The sequence below is a fragment of the Perca flavescens genome, chromosome 14 (genome assembly GCF_004354835.1).
Source record: "Perca flavescens isolate YP-PL-M2 chromosome 14, PFLA_1.0, whole genome shotgun sequence".
In the NCBI taxonomy this organism is placed as follows: domain Eukaryota; kingdom Metazoa; phylum Chordata; class Actinopteri; order Perciformes; family Percidae; genus Perca; species Perca flavescens.
This window is the reverse complement of record NC_041344.1, coordinates 19,760,392-19,780,488: the sequence shown is the minus strand read 5'-3', so window position 1 is coordinate 19,780,488 and position 20,097 is coordinate 19,760,392. Positions and strand designations below refer to the sequence as shown.

Genomic DNA, 20,097 nt, shown 5'->3' with positions numbered 1-20,097 from the left:
AAAGCTGTAGGATGCCTGTCTGCTTTTTGAATATTCCAGCTGGATCACAGATGTAAGTGCTCTATTTGTGGATCACACAGTGACGCCATGGCCCCCTTATTCCCCACACACAGTCGCACAATCACACACAACAGTGAACCAAAAAAAGACCAGCCTTCATCACGAAATCCATGTCAACTTCTACCTCTTCATACACAGCAAACTGCTGTTGCGAGATGAGCGGGAAACGGACCATTAGGGTGTCAGGGGCCCCCCTATCCGCCCCCCCATCCAAACGTTCAGAAAAGCTTTCGAGGCGACACTGTGATTTGCATATTTAGAGTTGATCAAGGAAGGATGTCAGCTTAAAATGTCAGCCCTCAACATGGAGAGTAACATATATTTTAGGAAAGACAGCTTATCTTCCTGTTCCTTCTCTATCCCTCTGTCATCATCTCTCTGTTGCATATCTTTTAACCTGCTCCATGTTGCATACGTCATATCTTCCACTTCACTTTCTTTTTTTGCTCTCTTCGTAACATCTTTTCTGTTACTGTGCTTCGTAACATAAAATATATATTAATACTCCTTTCCACTAACACCTTGTATGTTACTCACCATAAGCTCACCAGCCGATTGATTGTGTGTTTGATTTACTTCCACTGACAATGTTTCCTGCTGTGAACTGTATGTGGCACTGACTCACTGTGCATATACAACTGAGGCCAGATGCATCACTGACTGCCTCTGGAAATAGTTTGGATAATTTAGCCATCACACTTGACTGCATTTACATCTGAATGTAAATGCATTTTTGCTTCATCAAAGCAATTCTGATCAACCATGCATGTTTCAACCAGGAGTAAATTGTGTAAAGATGTACAGGTCTAACATCTCAATATTGGCCCAATAAAGGTCTCATTTTGTTCTGTCTCATTTAATTTCAAAGGAGAGAAGAAGAGAGGAGAAGAGATGAGATCCTGTATGCATGTGTATGTGTCTGTTTTTAGCTAAAAAAAAAAAAAAAAAAAGGGCAATCAACCATCCATTAGTCAGAGCAGGTCATTACAGTGTCCTCGTTAGGCCTCCACTAGTCTCACTGAGAACTGCCCTGCTCAACCCAGTCTAAGCGGGACAATTCTCAGATAAATTAGTCATCGCCCAGGGTTCACACATGCACAAATAGAGTATTAGAAAAAAATAACTAAAAATAATGACACTAAAATCAAATTGACCCTAGTCATTTGTTGTATCTGATTATTATCTGAATAAAACTGACCTTGAATCATTTACCTTTTTTATTTACTTCGATAGAAATGTTCAGCACCCAGGCTGGTTCACTTACCTTGAGCTTCTTGACATTGACGCAGGGGTCGTTGGAGAAACTTTCTGTATCTGCAATCTGAATGTCTGCTTTCTCCAGCTCACTAGTTAGATCATTCCTCACCTAAAAGAGAAGGAGAGGGGGGAGAGAGAGAGAGAGAGAGACAGAGAGAGAGACAGCGAGAGAGACAGAGAGAGTGAAAGGAGAAAGCACATTAGCATGGTTGATAATTTATAATGTAAGATGTCCATTGTTCTTCTTATTTATCATCTAACCTATTCTTCTTAAGAAGAAGAATACTACAATAGTACTTGTAGTATTGTAGTATTATATTATTACTATATAATACTACAACCTGATGGTGTTTTTTTTGTTTTTTATTTTTTTTTTTTAGAACTAATAAATAAGATGGTTTGACAGGCAATACACACACACACACACACACACACATACACACACACACACACACACAATATTGTTGTATCATTCACAATATCCAACGTGCATTTGTCACAGTGATATGAGAATATCAGAATGACACAAGAAACCCCAACTGTATGCTTTGAATAATTGTAACTGGTTATCCAAGGCTTGACAAAAAGCAGTACTATAAACGTATCTGCAGCAGCTGTACGTCTGCTTTGATGTACTGATTCAAAGGAATGGTGGGAAATGGGATCAGAGAAGAAGGAAGCAAGTACCCCACCGTGATGGTGAGCTTGAGGTGGTTTATCATACTGCCTCTCTCTCACTCTCTCTCTCTCGCCCCTCAAAAATAAACACACATACTATGATTCATCCCTCTGGCTTCTCTCCTCAAAGTTACAATTTTAGAAAAGCCCTTTTTTCCATGCAGACATTTTGACTTGTCATAGAAAGAAAAACACAGGTGTAACTAATACCATTAATGATGGCTCTGTTCCACATAGGTGTTCCAGTAAGTGACACCAGAGAGCCATCATGCACAATACCAGGGCTCTTGCATGGGAGCACCTAAACGGAATGCAGTCATTAGTAATGTTACTGCTGTATTTAAGTCAAAATATCTGCTATGAGAAAGATCTATAGTTTACATGCTGAGGTTTGCTGTTGACATCTCGTTCTCTCTTTGACAAAATTCTTCTGATGTCCCCCGGCCATGCCCTGCAGCAATCGGCCTCTCCAACCCCCCCAGCTGAGAGCTTGGTATCAGGGGCCATGTTGAAACATCAGAAAGAGTGTGCGCTCAAATGGGCATGACAAGCTCAATTGGCAAAGACAACAAGTAACAGCTAACAGACGAAGACCCTGTGTGTTTGCCTTACATTTGTGTCTAATTGTGCATGTATTTAGGTTATATCCATATTAATGTGTCCTATATTGCTTCAAATACATATTGGGGACTGCCTTGGAATTTATGGAATGCATATTATATACATAGAAACACTGTTTTTGTGCGACACTCGATCCAAAATATATGTTTAGCTTGAAAGTTGTATGTGGTTTCCTTATTGAAAGAGAATGGAGGGTTGGGTCATTTATATTTTTTAATTTATATTTTTAATAATGACAGGCTTCAATGCATTAAAACACCCATGAAAACATTTCAAACCATTCCTGCTGCATATACTTCCAACACAATTTCAGAGAAGGATGGAGGGCAACATTCAAACTGGCAAACAGGTATTTATTTAACCATATTTTGGCAAAAATGAAACTGGAAAATACTGAAATGGAGAGCCGAAGTGGATTATGCTGAGGGAGTGACATTTTCCATGGACATTTTTTATACTGGTTTGTGCTGTTAATTTAATATTATTGAGATTTAAATTCCTTGTTCTCTTTCAATAACAACTAGCTTACATCTTCCAAGTCTACGGGGCGTTTGTGTTTTAAATTCAAAAGATGGATTTCAGGTAGAGTACGACTTCATGAATAGCTACACATCAAAATTGTGTGAGCATAGTTACAGCAGTTAGCATCCAAGGATATAAAACCATGTCTGCTACCACCATTACTACTGTTACGATTGCTATTGTTGTTAAAATTAGCCATTACAACTATTTCGTGTAATCAACTAGAAGATTGCTGCAATCTAAAAAGATCAATGAAACTGAACAACCTCGACTTTATTTCCCTCATGTCTCTAAATGTCTGCTGTCATAATCGTCTCCTCCCCCTGGTACCCTGGAGGGAGTTCTAAATCACTCTGTACATCACTCACTCCTGTACAAACATTCCCTCCAATGTACTGCTCACTGAGTTGAAACAACAGGGAGGCTGGAGTGGATCAATACAACCAGGTTTTTGCTCTTGAGTAACAATTGCCGTGGTGGTCTGGACAAGGTACAATGTCCTGTTGTGTTGAGCGTTGATCTAAAAAGGCCTTGCTGCTGTGATGCTAAGAGGTAAACCAGCTTGGACAAAAGGGGGATTGCAGCAGGTTAGTTTGGTGTTTGTAGAGGTGTGTTAGAGCGAGCACACAGGTGGATGGAATAACAAACTGCAATCACATACAAGACATACTGATAATGCAGATACATAAACAAACGTACACAACATCACAAAGGCTGACATATAAAGCTATACAAATACAATCTATCTAATACAAATAAATCAAAAAAAGAGGATTTTTATTGGTTTGATTTTGCGTTTCAGTTGCATTCCCCCACTGAGATGGAAGAGGACAAATGTATCCGTGTTCTGGTGGACTGTGTGTTTTACATAGAGCGAGGGGGTGGGGGGGAACAGATGGATTGAAGGATGGAGGAGGGGAAATAAATTTAGCAGCTTTTCCTGTGTACCAAAAACATCCTGTATTGTCTCAGCAGCCTGGGAATCCCCCAGCAGCAAATACAGAAGAGAAATAATCCTGCTGCACTTCCACACACACACACACACACACACACACACACACACACACACACACACACACACACACACACACACACACACACACACACACACACACACACACACAGATGTGTGCAATGCATTGGTGTCTGGAAAGACATTAACAAAATATGATTGTATTTATATGCAGAATGTTTTATCTGCACAACACAATAACACACACACACCACCACAAACTAAATGAAGATAAACTGGTTAGCTTAACTCGAGGGATACCATGTGATTCTTTGGTGTGTATATGACAGAATGAAGTATCACCTACACTGCCTGTGGATGCTGTCTTCTATTCCACTGACTGTGACACCGAAGCACTGTTAAATGTACTGTATAGGAAAATCTAAAACTCTGTCAGTGCTTTGGATCCCAATTTGCAGAAGTTTTTAACATGCATTGGTGGTACAGCGGTGTGCGTGTGTCAGAATTACAAATTCCATTGTTCATTCAATATTACCGCTTTTGTAGGGCTGCAACTAAGGATTGTTTGTATTATCAATCTGCTTTTTATTTTCTTAATTGTTTAAAATAGAGAAAAACGCATGCTTTGTTTTGAGCAATTGTCCAAAAAATAGTTAGTTTATTACTGTATCAAATACCTCTCAATTGAGAAGCTGCAAATAGGGAATGTTTTGTATTTTTGCTTGATAAATGATCTAAACAATTAATTATCAAAACAGTTGCTGCGGTTCTGTTGATTGACAAATTGTTTCAGCTTCAATATCCTGTAAGATTTAAACCTCACATCACACCTTTTAAGCAAGATCTCAAGACTAAAGTAGGTGCACTGACTTTCATTCAAAGCAAATGTGCTTCTCTAAACCAACCCCACAAACAATTACTGGCTAAGACTTCCATTTGCAGCTAAACAAATACATTTGCCCCAAAAATAACAATCACGCCCCTTCAGGCAACAGACAGACAGACTAAAGTGCCCTGATGCAGAGTGAGAAGCTTTTGATGATTCAGATGATACCAGTATGACACTGTGAGATAAACCGACTGCGGTGGTCTAACCTTAAATCATTAACACATAATTTCCAGGCATGTTCACAGCGTAAGCCCCTTTGCAGTGACGGGTGTGACTGCATGTGTGTGTGTATGTGTGTTGATTAGTGTTACACGTACTAGAATGTTAGCAGGTGCTTTTTATCATTCCATCTTTCTGTCTGAGCTTTGTGCATGTGTACCTACACTTTTATAACGGAGATTTACACCAGAAATACAAATATTGGATGTGACATGTACATTTTCATGCAATTTAAAAAAGTGTCCCTGTGTGCTACGTTGCCTTATAAATCCCAAATCCCAGAGTTCAGACTATAATGCCAGTCATGTGCTCATACAAACTAGCGTGACAAACGCTTGTGCCACAGCCTGATGTCAAGCTTTTGAATGGCTTCCACTTATGGCCTTACATGGCCTGTACAATGGCACGAATGAGTCATTGTGGAGATGAATTTATACAATTACATTAAATGGTTATTTGTAATAGCAGCTCATATCTAAAGAAAACTTGTGTAATGTGTACATTACAACCAAGCACATTTTAGATTGAAAGGAAGATTTCTGTGTAAGGGACCTAAGAGAAAGAGTGGCTGCTGAGAGAGTAACTTCTGCTAAATTATTATTAGTATTAGTGGGAATAGTGTAATTAAACACTTGAGCTCAAAAGGGTCCCAGGCAGAGGACAGAGTCCTAATCCTGTTCTCAGTCAGGTCTGTTATCTGACTGGCCGATGATGGCTGCTCTGTTCCTGGGTGGGCCCCGTTTGTCTGTTAGCAATCTAAGTAATGTTGATTGTGATTGTGATTGTGATTGTGTGTGTGTGTGTGTGTGTGTGTGTGTGTGTGTGTGTGTGTGTGTGTGTGTGTGTGTGTGTGTGTGTGTGTGAGTGTGTGTGTGTGTGTGTGTGTGTGTGTGTGTGTGTGTGTGTGTGTACAGTACAGGCCAAAAGTTTGGACACACCTTCTCATTCAATGAGTTTCCTTTTTATTTTCATGACTATTTACATTGTAGATTCTCACTGAAGGCATCAAAACTATGAATGAACACATATGGAATTATGTACTTAACAAAAAAGTGTGAAATAACTGAAAACATGTCTTATATTTTAGATTCTTCAAAGTAGCCACCCTTTGCTTTTTTATTAGTAAGGGAAAAACTTCCACTAATTAACAACATGATTACCATTTCAGGTGACTACCTCATGAAGCTCATTGAGAGAACACCAAGGGTTTGCAGAGTTATCAAAAAAAGCAAAGGGTGGCTACTTTGAAGAATCTAAAATATAAGACATGTTTTCAGTTATTTCACACTTTTTTGTTAAGTACATAATTCCATATGTGTTCATTCATAGTTTTGATGCCTTCAATGAGAATCTACAATGCAAATAATCATGAAAATAAAGAAACACATTGAATGAGAAGGTGTATCCAAACTTTTGGCCTGTACTGCATGTGCATGTGCATGCGAGCGTGCGTGAGTGTATGCCACTGACTGGATCCCTAACAAGCGTTACATAACTTTAACCTCGTCATCCTGGGAAACAGTACTGCAGTAGATCCCTATACAGTTAGCCATGACGGCAGTTTCATTCGGCTTCTTCCTGTGTTTTGCTTTCAGTCAGATTCAGAGACAAGTTTGAAATGATTACTGTAAAAACCATAGTTCTTTGAAATGCTGTAAGAGGCTACCACAGCTTGCCCGCAGTATATGTTGTTTCCCTAAATCTCTACAACGGAGATGAAGAGTGCAAATGTAGCACGGCTCATAGAGCCACAATAGCCACACTTATGGAGCATACACCTGATTGAAATAAACCGGAATTATCCTATAATGGAACAATGCCATCTGTGTAAGAAGGTAACAATGCATTATGTTGTTTTTTTCTTTCCCTATTCTTTAGCAGTATCCAAACAACATTTAACACTTTGCATCTCATCAACCATTTGTCTTCCTTACATGCTACCGTGATTTCCCAATGCACCAAGTGCTTTAAACTTGACAAAGGATTGTACAAATCATGAAGTACGGAAGTGATATATTGCATATTTGTAAATCAGGATTAGAGGCCAATCTCGTGGCAGGTTGATTGAATCGGGCCACCCATCTTCCTCCCGTCCTAAGCCCCTTGGCGCTTTCAGGAGGGGAGTGATAAAGGGATTTGGGCTTTGAGATTTCCAGTGAGACTTCTTACCCCCACACACACACACACACACACACACACACACACACACACACACACCTTATGTTAACGTTATATAATGTTTGAGTCGTCATAGTGTTCATCCAAAGGCATGGCAAATGTATATGTTTCGCTAATGTGCAACCCTACTACAAACAGGAATACGTTTGACTCATAGTTACCATGCATTTGGGGTATAACATGATTTTAACTTGTAATACATTTCTCAATGGTTTCAGTCAGTAGGCTGAATTGAATTGTCACATCTCCTCTTTCTTTACTGTTAAAAGCTGATCGACACTTTTTCTTGGAGAATGCAGATGTGTCCACTTCTTTCTCGAGCTGAAATCTGATTTACCACAACTTCCAAACAATAGAGGACTTTTCCCGCTTCGGTCCCCCTACAGGTTGGAAGCAGAATTGTCCATTACATTACATTATGCAAGTTTGCCAGATCGGGTAGCGGATCTCTAGTTCGAATGAACTGGACAGTGTAATGTAATGGACAATTCCGCTTCCAATCTGTAGGGGGACCAAAGCAGGAAACCTAGAGTTGCTTTAAATGTATTTCAGTGCCAACAGTGTCATGAAGGAGTTAGCTACATCTTTCCACAAATTACTTCTCACAGAACTAGCCAGGTAGAGTAGGCTGAGGGGTGTTTTCTGTCTATTGAATAAGATAATGAAAGTAACTACACACCAGATAGAATTTGGTAAATAAATAATCTAGCAAAATCTTATTTGTAAACATTAATTTCTATTACAAAATATGTACACCAACATCTGCTCCCATCCATATTGCTGGTAAACCATTTTTTCTTTATTTCCAACCAGAAAATGTGTTTTATCAAATGTCTGTAGCGGAGCGCTTCCAGGACTCAAGATTAACTCCCTGATGAAGGCTTGTATGCCGAAACGCGTCAGAGTACTTTAAGATTTATGATGACTAAGCCATAAATAAAGGCTTTGTATTTTTCTAAAAGAGAGTGCCTTGGAGTTTCCTTATTGGTTTCTACAGAAAATGTGTTTATTTATTACTAAATACATGATACATAGTGTAAATGGTAGGATTAAGCTGCAGTTTGAGTTTAAAAAAATGTTAAAATTAACATGTTAAGATTTCCTTGGCAACTTTTGTAAAAGTTTCCATATTAAAATGTATTCTCTTGAAAAAATTAACAATGAACACTGACCTCCGAGAACCTCTGCACATCCTGGGTGAGGGTCCCAACACGGCTCCAGTTGTAGTAGTTGAGGAATTTCACAACTGCTGGGTTCACGGCATTGTCTGATGGGACTGTGCGGAAGAAGTTGGGGTACTTTTTCTTGTCTGCCAGAACTGGAGTTGTTGCTGCAAAGGACAGCTGGAACGACAAATGAAAAATACAGTGAGCTTTGAGTCTGACTGAAATACTACAGTCATAAATAATACTGGCAACAAAGTGTCAGAATTTGCTAGGGTCACATGAACTGTTAATAAAGTCACACAGTTAAGTACTGTGTCTCTGAACCTAAAGCACAGGAAGACAGTTCTCAGGTCTGCCCTTGCTTTGGTCAGTGGCTTGTGTCATTTTAGGGATTAAACCAAGGCAGCGTGACTCATTTATAGTCTAAGGGTGTAAACAAATCAACAATTTTCAAATGACTTCAAATGTCAGCAAAATAGCCCCTTCAATGTATAACTGAAAATAGATCTGCAAATATTGGGTGGAACTGATGAACTCTGTATACATGACCTTTAAAGTTGGCTTTACACTGTGCCTGTGTGTTAGTGTGTGTCCTGGAGTATGTACAGTATAGGTGTGTGAATGGCTGTTTGTGTATGTTTTTGATGGCGAGAGGGGAGCAGCTTAGCAATATGTTTCATCTCTGGGTTGGTAAATTAAAAGCATTTTTGTTCTTCACATGCAAGCCGTTTGAATCAGATGTTTCACACACACACACACACACAAACACACACACACACACACACACACACAAACACAGACAGACAGACAGACACACACACACAAATTGGCTTTTCACAAACAGCTATTATTCAGTTCAACCACTGCAACCTAAGCAAATGTTAAAGCACATCAATTCATGTTCAAAAAAGAGTGTTCCAAACTTTGAAAGGCTAATTTTCTCAGTATTTTTTCCAGAGCGTTAACACGCTAATGAACTAAATATGATGCAGCAAGCATAAACCCTCACTTAATGCAAAATAGTTGTTAAAGAGAGTGTTAACCTAAGCTGATACTGGTCTAGTGAAGATTTATTGAGCAATTAATATAATGCAGGCATGCTCATGAAATATGATGAGAATGTCTCCAACTTGTGTTATACTACATTTGAGGCTAAAGTTGTTCCAGTTTGGTCGTTCTCGCCTGTTGTTGGAATTCAATGGTTGAGATGACTGCAGAGACTGATTCTACATTTGCGAGATAGACATACTCCCATTATTTTCAGGAGTCATTGCGCTGCGTTGAGGCGAGGTGTCCCATCACTGTTCCTGAGGTCAGAGCCAGAACCAGAGACGGTACGGACAACATTTGTGTCCCAAAAGGTGATAGTACATCAACGTGGACAGCGGTGTGTCCGAGCAACTGACAGATAAACGTGTGGAATTAACCTTTAGGCATGCTACATGTAAATATTAGCATTACATTGTATCAATCAGCTCTGGAAAGTAACTATACAGTACTTCAATACAATTGTAAAGAACATTGTAATTGAGTATTTCCATTTTCTTCTACTTTATACAGTCACGTATTGTCCATTTTACTTCACTATTTATTTTATAACTTTAGTTACTTTGTAGATTCTGATTAATAATACAAAATATTATGAATAAATCAATTATGATGTATTAAATTGGATAAAGTCTTTGTTGATCCCGCGGTGAAATTCACAAGCTACCAGCCAAGTCATAGCATACTTCTGCGGTTATTTTGGTGAAAGTAACTCAAAAGTAATGTAAAAGTAGTGTAAAGCATTACAATTCAGAAACAGTAATATTGTAGTATAACTAACTAGTATCTAGTAATCTATAACACATTACATGCAAGACTGCATTTGTTAGTCGACAACTGTTCATTTAAGGGATAGTTCTAGATGTCCCTCGACCCTCTGTTTCAGCATTCTTAGAGTCTACTTTAAACTCCAGTCGGATTGAGCAACATTTAACCATGTACCCAGCCAATTTATATAACTCATGTTACTGTATTGTGTGAACAGTGGACTTCATTTAATATTGTATGTGGCGTTTTCCTTTGCGGGGTGTAAATGTTCCACCTAAAAAGATCCATGCTTGCTGCGTCCTGAGCTAAGCGCCGCCCAAGACGATTAGGATTGGTTTAAAGAAATGCAAACAACCCCTGACCGTTTATTCTCCTATCCAGGAATGTTGTGTGGACTAGCCAGACCTTCCTCTACAGCGCTGTGGAGATAGGTCTGGCAATGCGAGACTTTGCATTTGCTAACATGCATAACTTTCAGAGCAGAGGTATGAAATGTACTTACTATTTAGGCACTAGCAGCTGAGCTGAGATAATGAGGCACCATGCTCTATTTTCAACGTCCTATCTGTGGTAATATAACGAGTGATATGAATCAGTGCAGGGTTAATTACATACTTTGTAGAGATTAAGCAGAACTTGTGATTCATGATAGTGATCAACGCAAGATATTATAATTCTGACTGAGACCAAAAGGTACACTAGTAGATTTCCTAAAAGTGTGCTAAAGCCTTGAGGAGTTCAAGCACCTCCTAACTTTAGGGATGACTGTGATCTTCTCATTAAGCCTCTATCCACTTCTCTTTGCTACTCATTAATCACAGAACTGGTGGTATAATTGTACACTCGTTGAAACCTGATTACCACTGAAAATGTAATTTAGCATGGTTTAAAAGAGAGTAACTGACTTAAAATGAAAGAGATGTGAGAACTTATCTAAAGGATCAGAGGGCATTTAAAAGATAATTTTCAGATAGCAGGACAAAAGTCTCAGGAATGTACTGTATGGTGTTATATGGCATTTCATCTATGAGTAAAGTTTAACTTGGTTTGACTTTTTAATACTTAAATATGGGTGATAAAAAAAGACTTATCTTTCGTATACCATTTAGCAGCAAAATGTACACAAACTGCAGGCCTGCCTCTTTATTTAATTTTTTTTTTTACACCCTCAGCCGAGTCATTTCACTGGATTCCCAATCGACAAGTCTCCCAACCAGTGGGAAACCCTCTGCCCTCTAAATCACCACTTTCTGCACAGACCCACTGGGGTTTGTGTTCACACATTAACCAGACAGGCTTTTAAAACAACACATGGATTACAGCCATCAATTAAGCAGGAAGAAAGGCCTTTATCTTGCTACCACGGCTAAATCCAAAATCACCCACCAGTCTTAGAGGGCTTCAAGGGGTCTTTCCAGCATTGCCTTAATCTCCGTTTAGCTAAGGCTGTTTGCTACACCCACACTGGGAGATGCTTCTATGAGCTAGTGATCTTCTAAAACCAAATTGATTGCACAAGTCCTCTCACGGCTGCACGGGGAAGAAACTTTGTGGTCAGATGAAGCTCTACAACCTCATCCCATTCCCCCCTTAGCCGTTTTGTTGTTTTTGCTTTTGGCACCATTTTTACTTGTTTTATCTTAACACTACATTGAACTGAGAATCCCAGATAAACTATAGAAAGAAATGTTGACCTATAAACTAGGGGTGCAAGATATATTGACTCAATATTGTTATCGCAATATCACGTTGCGCAATATTATATCTAGGGGTGCAAGATATATCGACTCAATATCGTTATCGCAATATATCGGAAGTGTGCAATATTTTGTTGATATTGTGGAGCGCTGCGTCCTGTCCATTGGCTGTGTGGCTTAGTTGTGTTAGATTTAGAGCCTGCTTGAAACGCTATAATGATCATGTTTCATTGGCCAGTTATCGTGCCACTTGCACATGTTAGTGCACATCAGCGCACGGGTCCACTACGTGACTATACCCTATGGAGCGTACCACGTGTGTGCATATTTCGACAATGTAAGTGAAGAAATAGATAGAGACAACAAAATGGAATGAATCAGAAAAGCGAAAGAAAAGTTGTGTCCTGTTCTCTTTATTTATTTATTTTATACTGTACAGCCAGTAAAACATGTCCTGTTCTGTAGACATGGTCCTTATTTATTTATTCATGTTGTACCAGTCCAATATGACTGTCTGTTGAAATAAACTTTATGTTGTAAGAAAACTTGTTTAATTTGTTAAACTAACTAGTAACTAGTAACTAGTAATCTATAATGTATTACATTTTGGAAGTAAATTGCCCAAGACTGCATTTGTTAGTGAGATGCATTTTCCAGGAACTTTTGTAATTTTACACGTTTAAAAATATCTAAATTAAAATCGATTTCACAATATTCATAATCAATATTGCAATATCACATTTTGTCAATATCATTCAATATAAACACACAAGCTGAATTTAAAACTGTATTGGACTGCAGGTGCTACAAGTCAGGCTGTTTCTTTTGGAGGGAAAATAACATAAATGTTGATTTAGGTTATGTGCAAATGCAAAAACGTCAGTGATAAATCAAATGAAAGATTACTTCCTCAAATTAAATTCACCCAACATTGTTCAATCAAGATATTTCAGTAACACAAATGTTTAGAACACCAAGGCTGAGACTTAACTAATAATTTTTTTCACCCTTCAAGACAACTTGGGGAATCACAGAGAAAACTGTTTCAGCTAATATTGTTCATATACTGAAAAATCCAAAAAAGAAACATCAAGCCACTATAAGTTATCAATTTTTCAATTCTTTACTCTGGCAGGTAAATCTTGGTCATGCAGCAACCCTTCTGGTTCAATGAATATGAGGCCATCGTATGTGTGTAAAGGCCTTGACATATCTAATATTATATGTTGTTAATCAAATTGCTATTAACTTAAGATAAATTGGTGCCTTTGCTGTACACCAAAATGGACCATAGAAAGCAGAAAATATTATTTGAGTATTAAAGTCCATTCATGACATTAGACGAGTTTCTCTGTTGATGTCAGAGCAAAATCTAGGACAGTGACAAAGATACAGTATGTCTTGTTCGGCCACTGAATCCAGGTCAAGGGCTAAAGCTTAATACAATAAAATGCCTGATATTCTTTTCTGCACATCTCAAAGAAGCCAAAGTCTACAGGTCAATCCAAGTCATATTTGGCACACTTCTGTGAGGACAGCGTATTGAGACAATATGAGAGGCAGCGCCAATGTATTATTTAAAGAATAGGCTAGTCTTTATCCAACACTGTAAAGCCTTTTTTCAGAGGAAAAGCCAAAAAAAGCTGCATGATATCACCACGCATCTAAGGGTAGTGGCTTATGTAAGAGGATTTTAAGGAAGGCAGGCCCAAATTGAATGGTTTTTGGTGGAGAGTTCTACGCCACTGTCAGATTTACAACATGCAGTGTGCACATACACACAGATCACGCACAGGCTACATTCATACACTCTAAGCACAGATCCCTCTGATACACAAAACTACAGCAGCCTCTCTTTGCCAGTAGTAATTAAACTGTGGCAATGGGCTCAGGGCAGCTTCTCCCTCTCATCTCACCACAAGGTCACTGAGGCTCCTGGTAAAACGACTGAGGAGCCGCCTGGCCCCACTGAAACAATGATTTTGTGAATCGCTAATACCATCGCAGTGGTGAGCAAATTATGACTATCAGCTCTACAAAATACTCTTTATTTCTCAGTATGGCTATGTTCAAAAGATTGTGGCGTCCGGTGACTTTCCTGCGCAGAAACTTGAGTGAAGATAATTACCTCTTCTGAAGAGTCTATAATGGTTTTTAATCCTCCTTGGCTACTAACAACAGCGTGGAGGGGGAGTTGTCACGGGAGGTTTGTATCATGTGGACGTGCCAACAGTTTTGTAGTCATTGCTTAGAATTCCTCATTGGGCCGCAGAAACTACGCACTATAGCTTTAAAACAAGAAAAAGTCAGGGGGTCATCATAGTCACTAGGATTCATCATCTGGGAACCATGGATGTACAAAATGTCATGGCAATCCATCCAGAAGTTGCTGAGATATTTCAGTCAGGAGCAGAGTGGTGGAGTAGTCAACTGGCTGAGGTTACCATCCATGGAGCCAGGCCGCTAGTCGCGAAAATGAACTTAGTAAATTGACTGCTTATTGCTTAGTTGGTTATTCGTGCTCTTTGCAGAGGTTAGGTGTTGTGAGTCAGTAGATGAAATGAAGATGGTTTGTTTTTCTGGCCATGTTATACCACAGCCAGCAAGATTGTTGTAGCCTAAGACCTAGATATAGTTGTTAAAACCCTTATTACCAACAACCAGTGCAAAATGTCTCTTTGTTTATACTTCCTGCAATATACCTGCCTGATTTGGCATGGGATTGGATCAATGGTGCATAAATTAAAGGCAACAAGCCTTACAATCGTTCCTAGCACAAGCAGTTTGAAGGAGAAATAAGGCGGGCGCATGAGTGTGTCTAATCACATTTACGGACCTAATAGCATTGATTGGTCCTAGCGGGACTGCTTCGCAATAGGATCTGCTGCTGCTAATTTTGTGTGGTTGGCCTTTAAATAATGAAGTGGCTATCATGGAGAGGCTAGATAAAAAATTATTGGAAGGTAAATATCAGCTCACTCACAGTGCATTGCTCCTTCCTTTCATGTTTATTATACCAAAGGTGTTACATCAAGGACTAATCGGACCTAAGGACCTAATTGGGTATATGCCTCACACAGAGAGAAATGAGAGGCAAACAAAATTTATTTTGTAATAATTCTTTCAAATGGTTCCAGTTAAGGAGAATTGATGATACTCCACTAATGTTCACCATTTAACAAGCTGTCATTCTTTAATCAAGTATCTTGGTAAAAATATTGATAAGACCATACGTTTTGTGGAAAAGCATGATCAATAACAACACAATGACAACCCATTAAACATACAAAAATAAGCACTGCTTTCCACTTCAGAAATTGCTTCCTAACTCTGCAGTCTACCTTTAAAATTCTAATAACATTTTTTAGATATTGTTTTCTGAACTTTTCCAGCTTTCTGCTATAGACACATAATCTGCTATAGACGCATAGATGCAAAGTGTGCTGCAGCAAACATTTGGAGGCAACACTCACGCTGTACAAAATCTGGACTATTGACAAGTTTAGCAATATCATTGATTCCCCCCCCCCCCCTCCCCACCAAAAAAATATCCCCCAGAAAATAAATAGTTTCTATGAATTTCCCATAACAACAATAGGGCAATATTTGGGGGGAAATCTGAGGCCACTGTGAATTTTACACACCTACAGTCAAGTAACCTGAGTGTCACACCTTGATTGGATGCATCCCAGAATAACACACTTGCTTCCCCCACATGCTTTGAGGAAACTTCAGCAAATTATAAAACTGAAAGGAAAGGTTTCACACTTGCAAGGGATAGTATCAAATAACTTAAAACACTGTATCCACCCCTGCTTATTATCTCTTCCTTCGCCCACAACACAACAGATTCAAAGCCCATCCATCCTCACGGTGCCCCGGGACCCTGTGCACAGTAATAGCTAGGTAATAGTAGTGCTGTTGATCAGGAAGCGCGGAGGTGGTCCTGGGGTTTATTCAATATTCAAGAGAGGCATTTGGCGCACTGTGGGAGCACCCAGCTGGAGAGGTGGCAGTGAGGGAGAAGCTTTGGACCCCACACCGACCACATCCAGAACTTATGAGCAACAGGATGGAGGAGGGAGAAAGAGATAAATATTGCAGATAGACGGTGGAGGAATTGAGCGAGAGACCCAGTGGTGTTGACGGAGTCAGACATGGAGGTGGGGAGACAATGGAGGGCGTGAAACAAACAAACAGGGAATCTGAACAAGGGAGAGAAGAAAGATGAGATAGGAATTATGTGGCATCAAGTCAGTGCTATGTATGCATCTGATTAATGATCTTATACTGCATAGTGAAGCTGGTGTGTGTGTGGGTTGCACGAGTATAAGAAGACAATGCACACATACATCATCTCATTTCAAATTAAATGGAGAGGAGTGAATCTGCTTGACTCCATTGCAATTTAGCTCTAGGATGTGAGGGTGAGGATATATTGCTACATGAATTGACTAATAGGTGAGGTATGAGATGCACTAACAGCACAGAGAACAAAACTGCTTCAGGTCCACACTATGCACAGTAGAATGGAGGCATTACAGCTTCCTACAGGGACTTGACCAGGCAAGTGTAAAGTCACTCTGGTATGAGTAACAACTTGTCTACAGGCTTTGACTCTTGTTTGTAGTCTAATTATAAAGACTCACTCACATATAGGGCAGGGCAATATGGGTAACATTTCCATCAAAGCAAACACCTCTTCATTTGTGCAAATCCAAGAGTCAGGCACTGCACCGTTCTGTGACAGGATACTACAGTCCACATCATCACATACCATGCCCACTAACTGGCCTCTACACAGGTGAGTGATGTGGCCGTCGCCTCCTCTCTAATAGCTCATGGCCTGCTGCAGCCTCTGCTCTAACATGTCAATCATGTTATTGCTAATGCCATGTACACATGCACCCACACACATGGACTAAGTGATGTTCTGTTTAAGTTGTTGGCCTTGCACAACACATCACATATCTTATCACTTCATGCCCCGTCTCTTCTCTCAGACTCTTTCCTTCTTGTCTGGCTTCCTTGACTATAAGTGCGAAGCACTATTCTGCACAAATGTCAGACCAAATAATATAAGGAAGAGGTTGAAGGTTTTGATGTTAGGTCTAATGTGATTAAACTGATGTATTACTTTTACATTTTAAATCAGGATTGGTCCTGCAATAGTACATCATTTGCACGCCCAAATCCTTTTTAACTTGCTGTACAAGGTCTGATGTTTGGACTGGTCTTGTCTGAGCATTTGATTGTACATGCACATTGTCTCTAAACCTGTGCTGCGCAAGCATTCAACCTTTCCTGCACGGTGTTCAACGTTTGGATTGCCCTGCACGAGCATCCAATCACACACGCACTGCTGCTGAATCGCTGCTGTGCGAGGCAGAGGCTTTAATTTACTCGCCGCGGGTATTTCAATCCACCATGCACGGACATATCTCCCACACACGCTACGCATCCTCTTCTAAGGTTCCCCTTGTTCAGGTTGGTTCACACAACATAGACAAGTACAGTATTATAGTCAGAAGAACAAAATGTACATGTTAGAGAAAGAGAGGATTGAGAAGATAGCAAAGAGTGAGAATTAGGAGATAGCTAAAGAGATTGAGGACAGAGTAACCTGGTTTACCCAAAACTGTCATCTCACAAACATTAAACCAACCTAATACATTTTTTTTAATCTTTTATCAAACCAACTGTTCAGCATCCCAAGAATACATATCCAAGATATAAAGCTCAAGGTTAAGGCTCTAGCTAATGCTGTGTAAAGCAGTTTGAGCTCAGATCATCAGATACTTTTCCCTCAAGCTGACCACATAAAGCTACATCCCTGACATAGGCTGCATAGCAGAGTAAGAATGTGCACTCTATTCTAAGGTCATTGGTGACCTCTCAGTGCTCGACTTGCCTGACACAATCCGATTTGTAAAATAGCTGTAGCTGAGCTTTATACGTCTCATGTCAAAAGGTAAAAATTAACTCGTAACAGTACATGTCTGCATGTACATAACCATTTTAATGGCTACTAAGTTAACTTAACTTCACCCACTTCTGTGCCATCTTACATTACCAAATAATTCACAAAGGCTTATTTGTTGTACAGTATGGTACTGTATGTGTTAGGCTTGTTAGATGTGGGAGTCCTGTGGACTATTAATCAATAGAATGTGTCACTTGTCACCGCCGTGTCTCAGGTAGTGAGAGGCAGGAAAGATGGGACACCCCTCTCTCTTATCACCTCTGCCATGAGACGGGCTCATAGGACTCAGCCATTCTTCATACACAACATGCTGTCCTTGAACGGTGGCAGTGAAGCATCGCTATCACAAACCGGATCGGGGAAAGCAATTTCTTTAACGATCCAGGTGTGGTGGAGTGTATGGCAAATATTGACAGATTGGATGTGAAAATGACAGGAGACGATGTGATGCCCACTTAAGCTACAGCTTGAGAAGTCAGTTACCGGAGCATGTTAATGGGGGGGCGTGAACAGGCATGTTTAGAAGGATGAATGACATCATTTCAGAAATCTATGCAAATGACCAACAGCAAATCTGTACCTCACATAGGGTTGGGCGAAATTATATCGATATTGTGACATGACACTAGATACTGTCTTAGATTTTGGATATCATAATATCATAATATAAGTGTTGTCTTTTCCTGGTTTTAAAGGCTGCATCACAGTAAAGTGATGTATTTTTCTGAACCTACCAGACTGTTATTTGACTTTACCCACTTAGTCATCATATCCACTCCAGATTACTGATTATTATTTATTTAAAAAAATCATTATGTAAATATTTTGTGAAAGCACCAACTGTCAATATCGTCACAATACGGAGGTATTTTTTGGTAGCCTGGTTGACACCAGACCCTTCTTAATATAGTAGTAGTAGTTGGTTATAGTAATTTGAACATGTAACAAAAATAATATATATATATATATATATATATATATATATATATATATATATATATATATATATAAAAATTATTTTTGTAAAATGACAGATAAATAAGTACATGTACTTCTCAGCACAATCTACCAAAATTATTATAAATAATTCAAATTATATATTCAAAAAAGAAATTCCCATGTTCAAAAAGGAGTAGGAAGAAGTTCATAAACAAACTTTTCTAGTCCTACCCCCTTTCTCTATTTTTATCCTTTAGTTATTGTCATCATGTAAAGCCCGCCTCAACGGTTGTGATTGGTGCCTCGATTTGGAAAAATTGGAAATGGGCTTGAATGGGCTCTTGGCCAGACTGACTTGCAGAGCAAATCTCAAATTTGCCGGGAGTTCGTCAGGGTTTTCCCAGGCTAGGTATTTGGTCAAAAATATTGTGATATTTGACTTTCTCCATACAGCCCAGCCCTAACCCCACAGGAAAAACAGTTGTTCTACCCTTATTCCATTGTATTGTATGTGACTGCTCTCCACTTTTCAGGTCTCACTTGGTTACATAGTATCACTGCATGCTAGCCAAACCTTCGCAGAGACATCAGTGAATACTCAGGGGAAGGTGGGAGTAGGGGGCTATGAGTGATGGTATTCTGCCGCCTAGCTCCATAACTATTCTATTTATAAATAGAGATTTGATACCGTAACCTGAAATCTCACTGTGCTCCCTGCTGCTGCCACTTAGCTGCCTATGAATGATTAATGAGCAGATGCTGAACTGTAGGGACCATTATTGTTCTTTTCTCCCCTCCCTACTTCCCTCCCTCCCTCTCCTTTTCTCTCCATCCATTGCTCTGTACACCAATTCCTTTGGGGAGGCAAGGGATTACATTGCATGAGCTGGTATTTTCTCTGCTTACTTGGCCAGGTTGTAGTGAACACACAGCAAAAAATGTCAATGTCCTCATATTTAGAAATAAAGTGATACTCTTGCCGATATCTTTTGAGCCCGGTAGACTATTAAAAGAATTGCAGCTGTGGTCAGTTTTAAAGGTGACAATACTTTTAGAATGAGGCAAATCAGTCTACTATAATACTAACTATAATACTAACT

At 39.4% G+C, this 20,097-nt stretch overlaps 1 protein-coding gene across 4 annotated transcripts in view; it reads right to left on the bottom strand.

Annotated features, from left to right (window-relative positions):
• Window positions 1-20,097, bottom strand: part of gabbr2 (gamma-aminobutyric acid (GABA) B receptor, 2) — a 198,783-nt gene that overhangs the window by 86,429 nt on the left and 92,257 nt on the right. For all 4 annotated transcript variants that reach the window (XM_028598347.1, XM_028598348.1, XM_028598349.1 and 1 more), the window contains exons 4-5: window positions 8,570-8,740; window positions 1,325-1,426 (exon numbers count right to left, since the gene is read on the bottom strand). In XM_028598347.1, coding sequence (XP_028454148.1) covers window positions 1,325-1,426; window positions 8,570-8,740 — 273 coding nt within the window. The remainder of the gene's footprint in view (window positions 1-1,324; window positions 1,427-8,569; window positions 8,741-20,097) is intronic.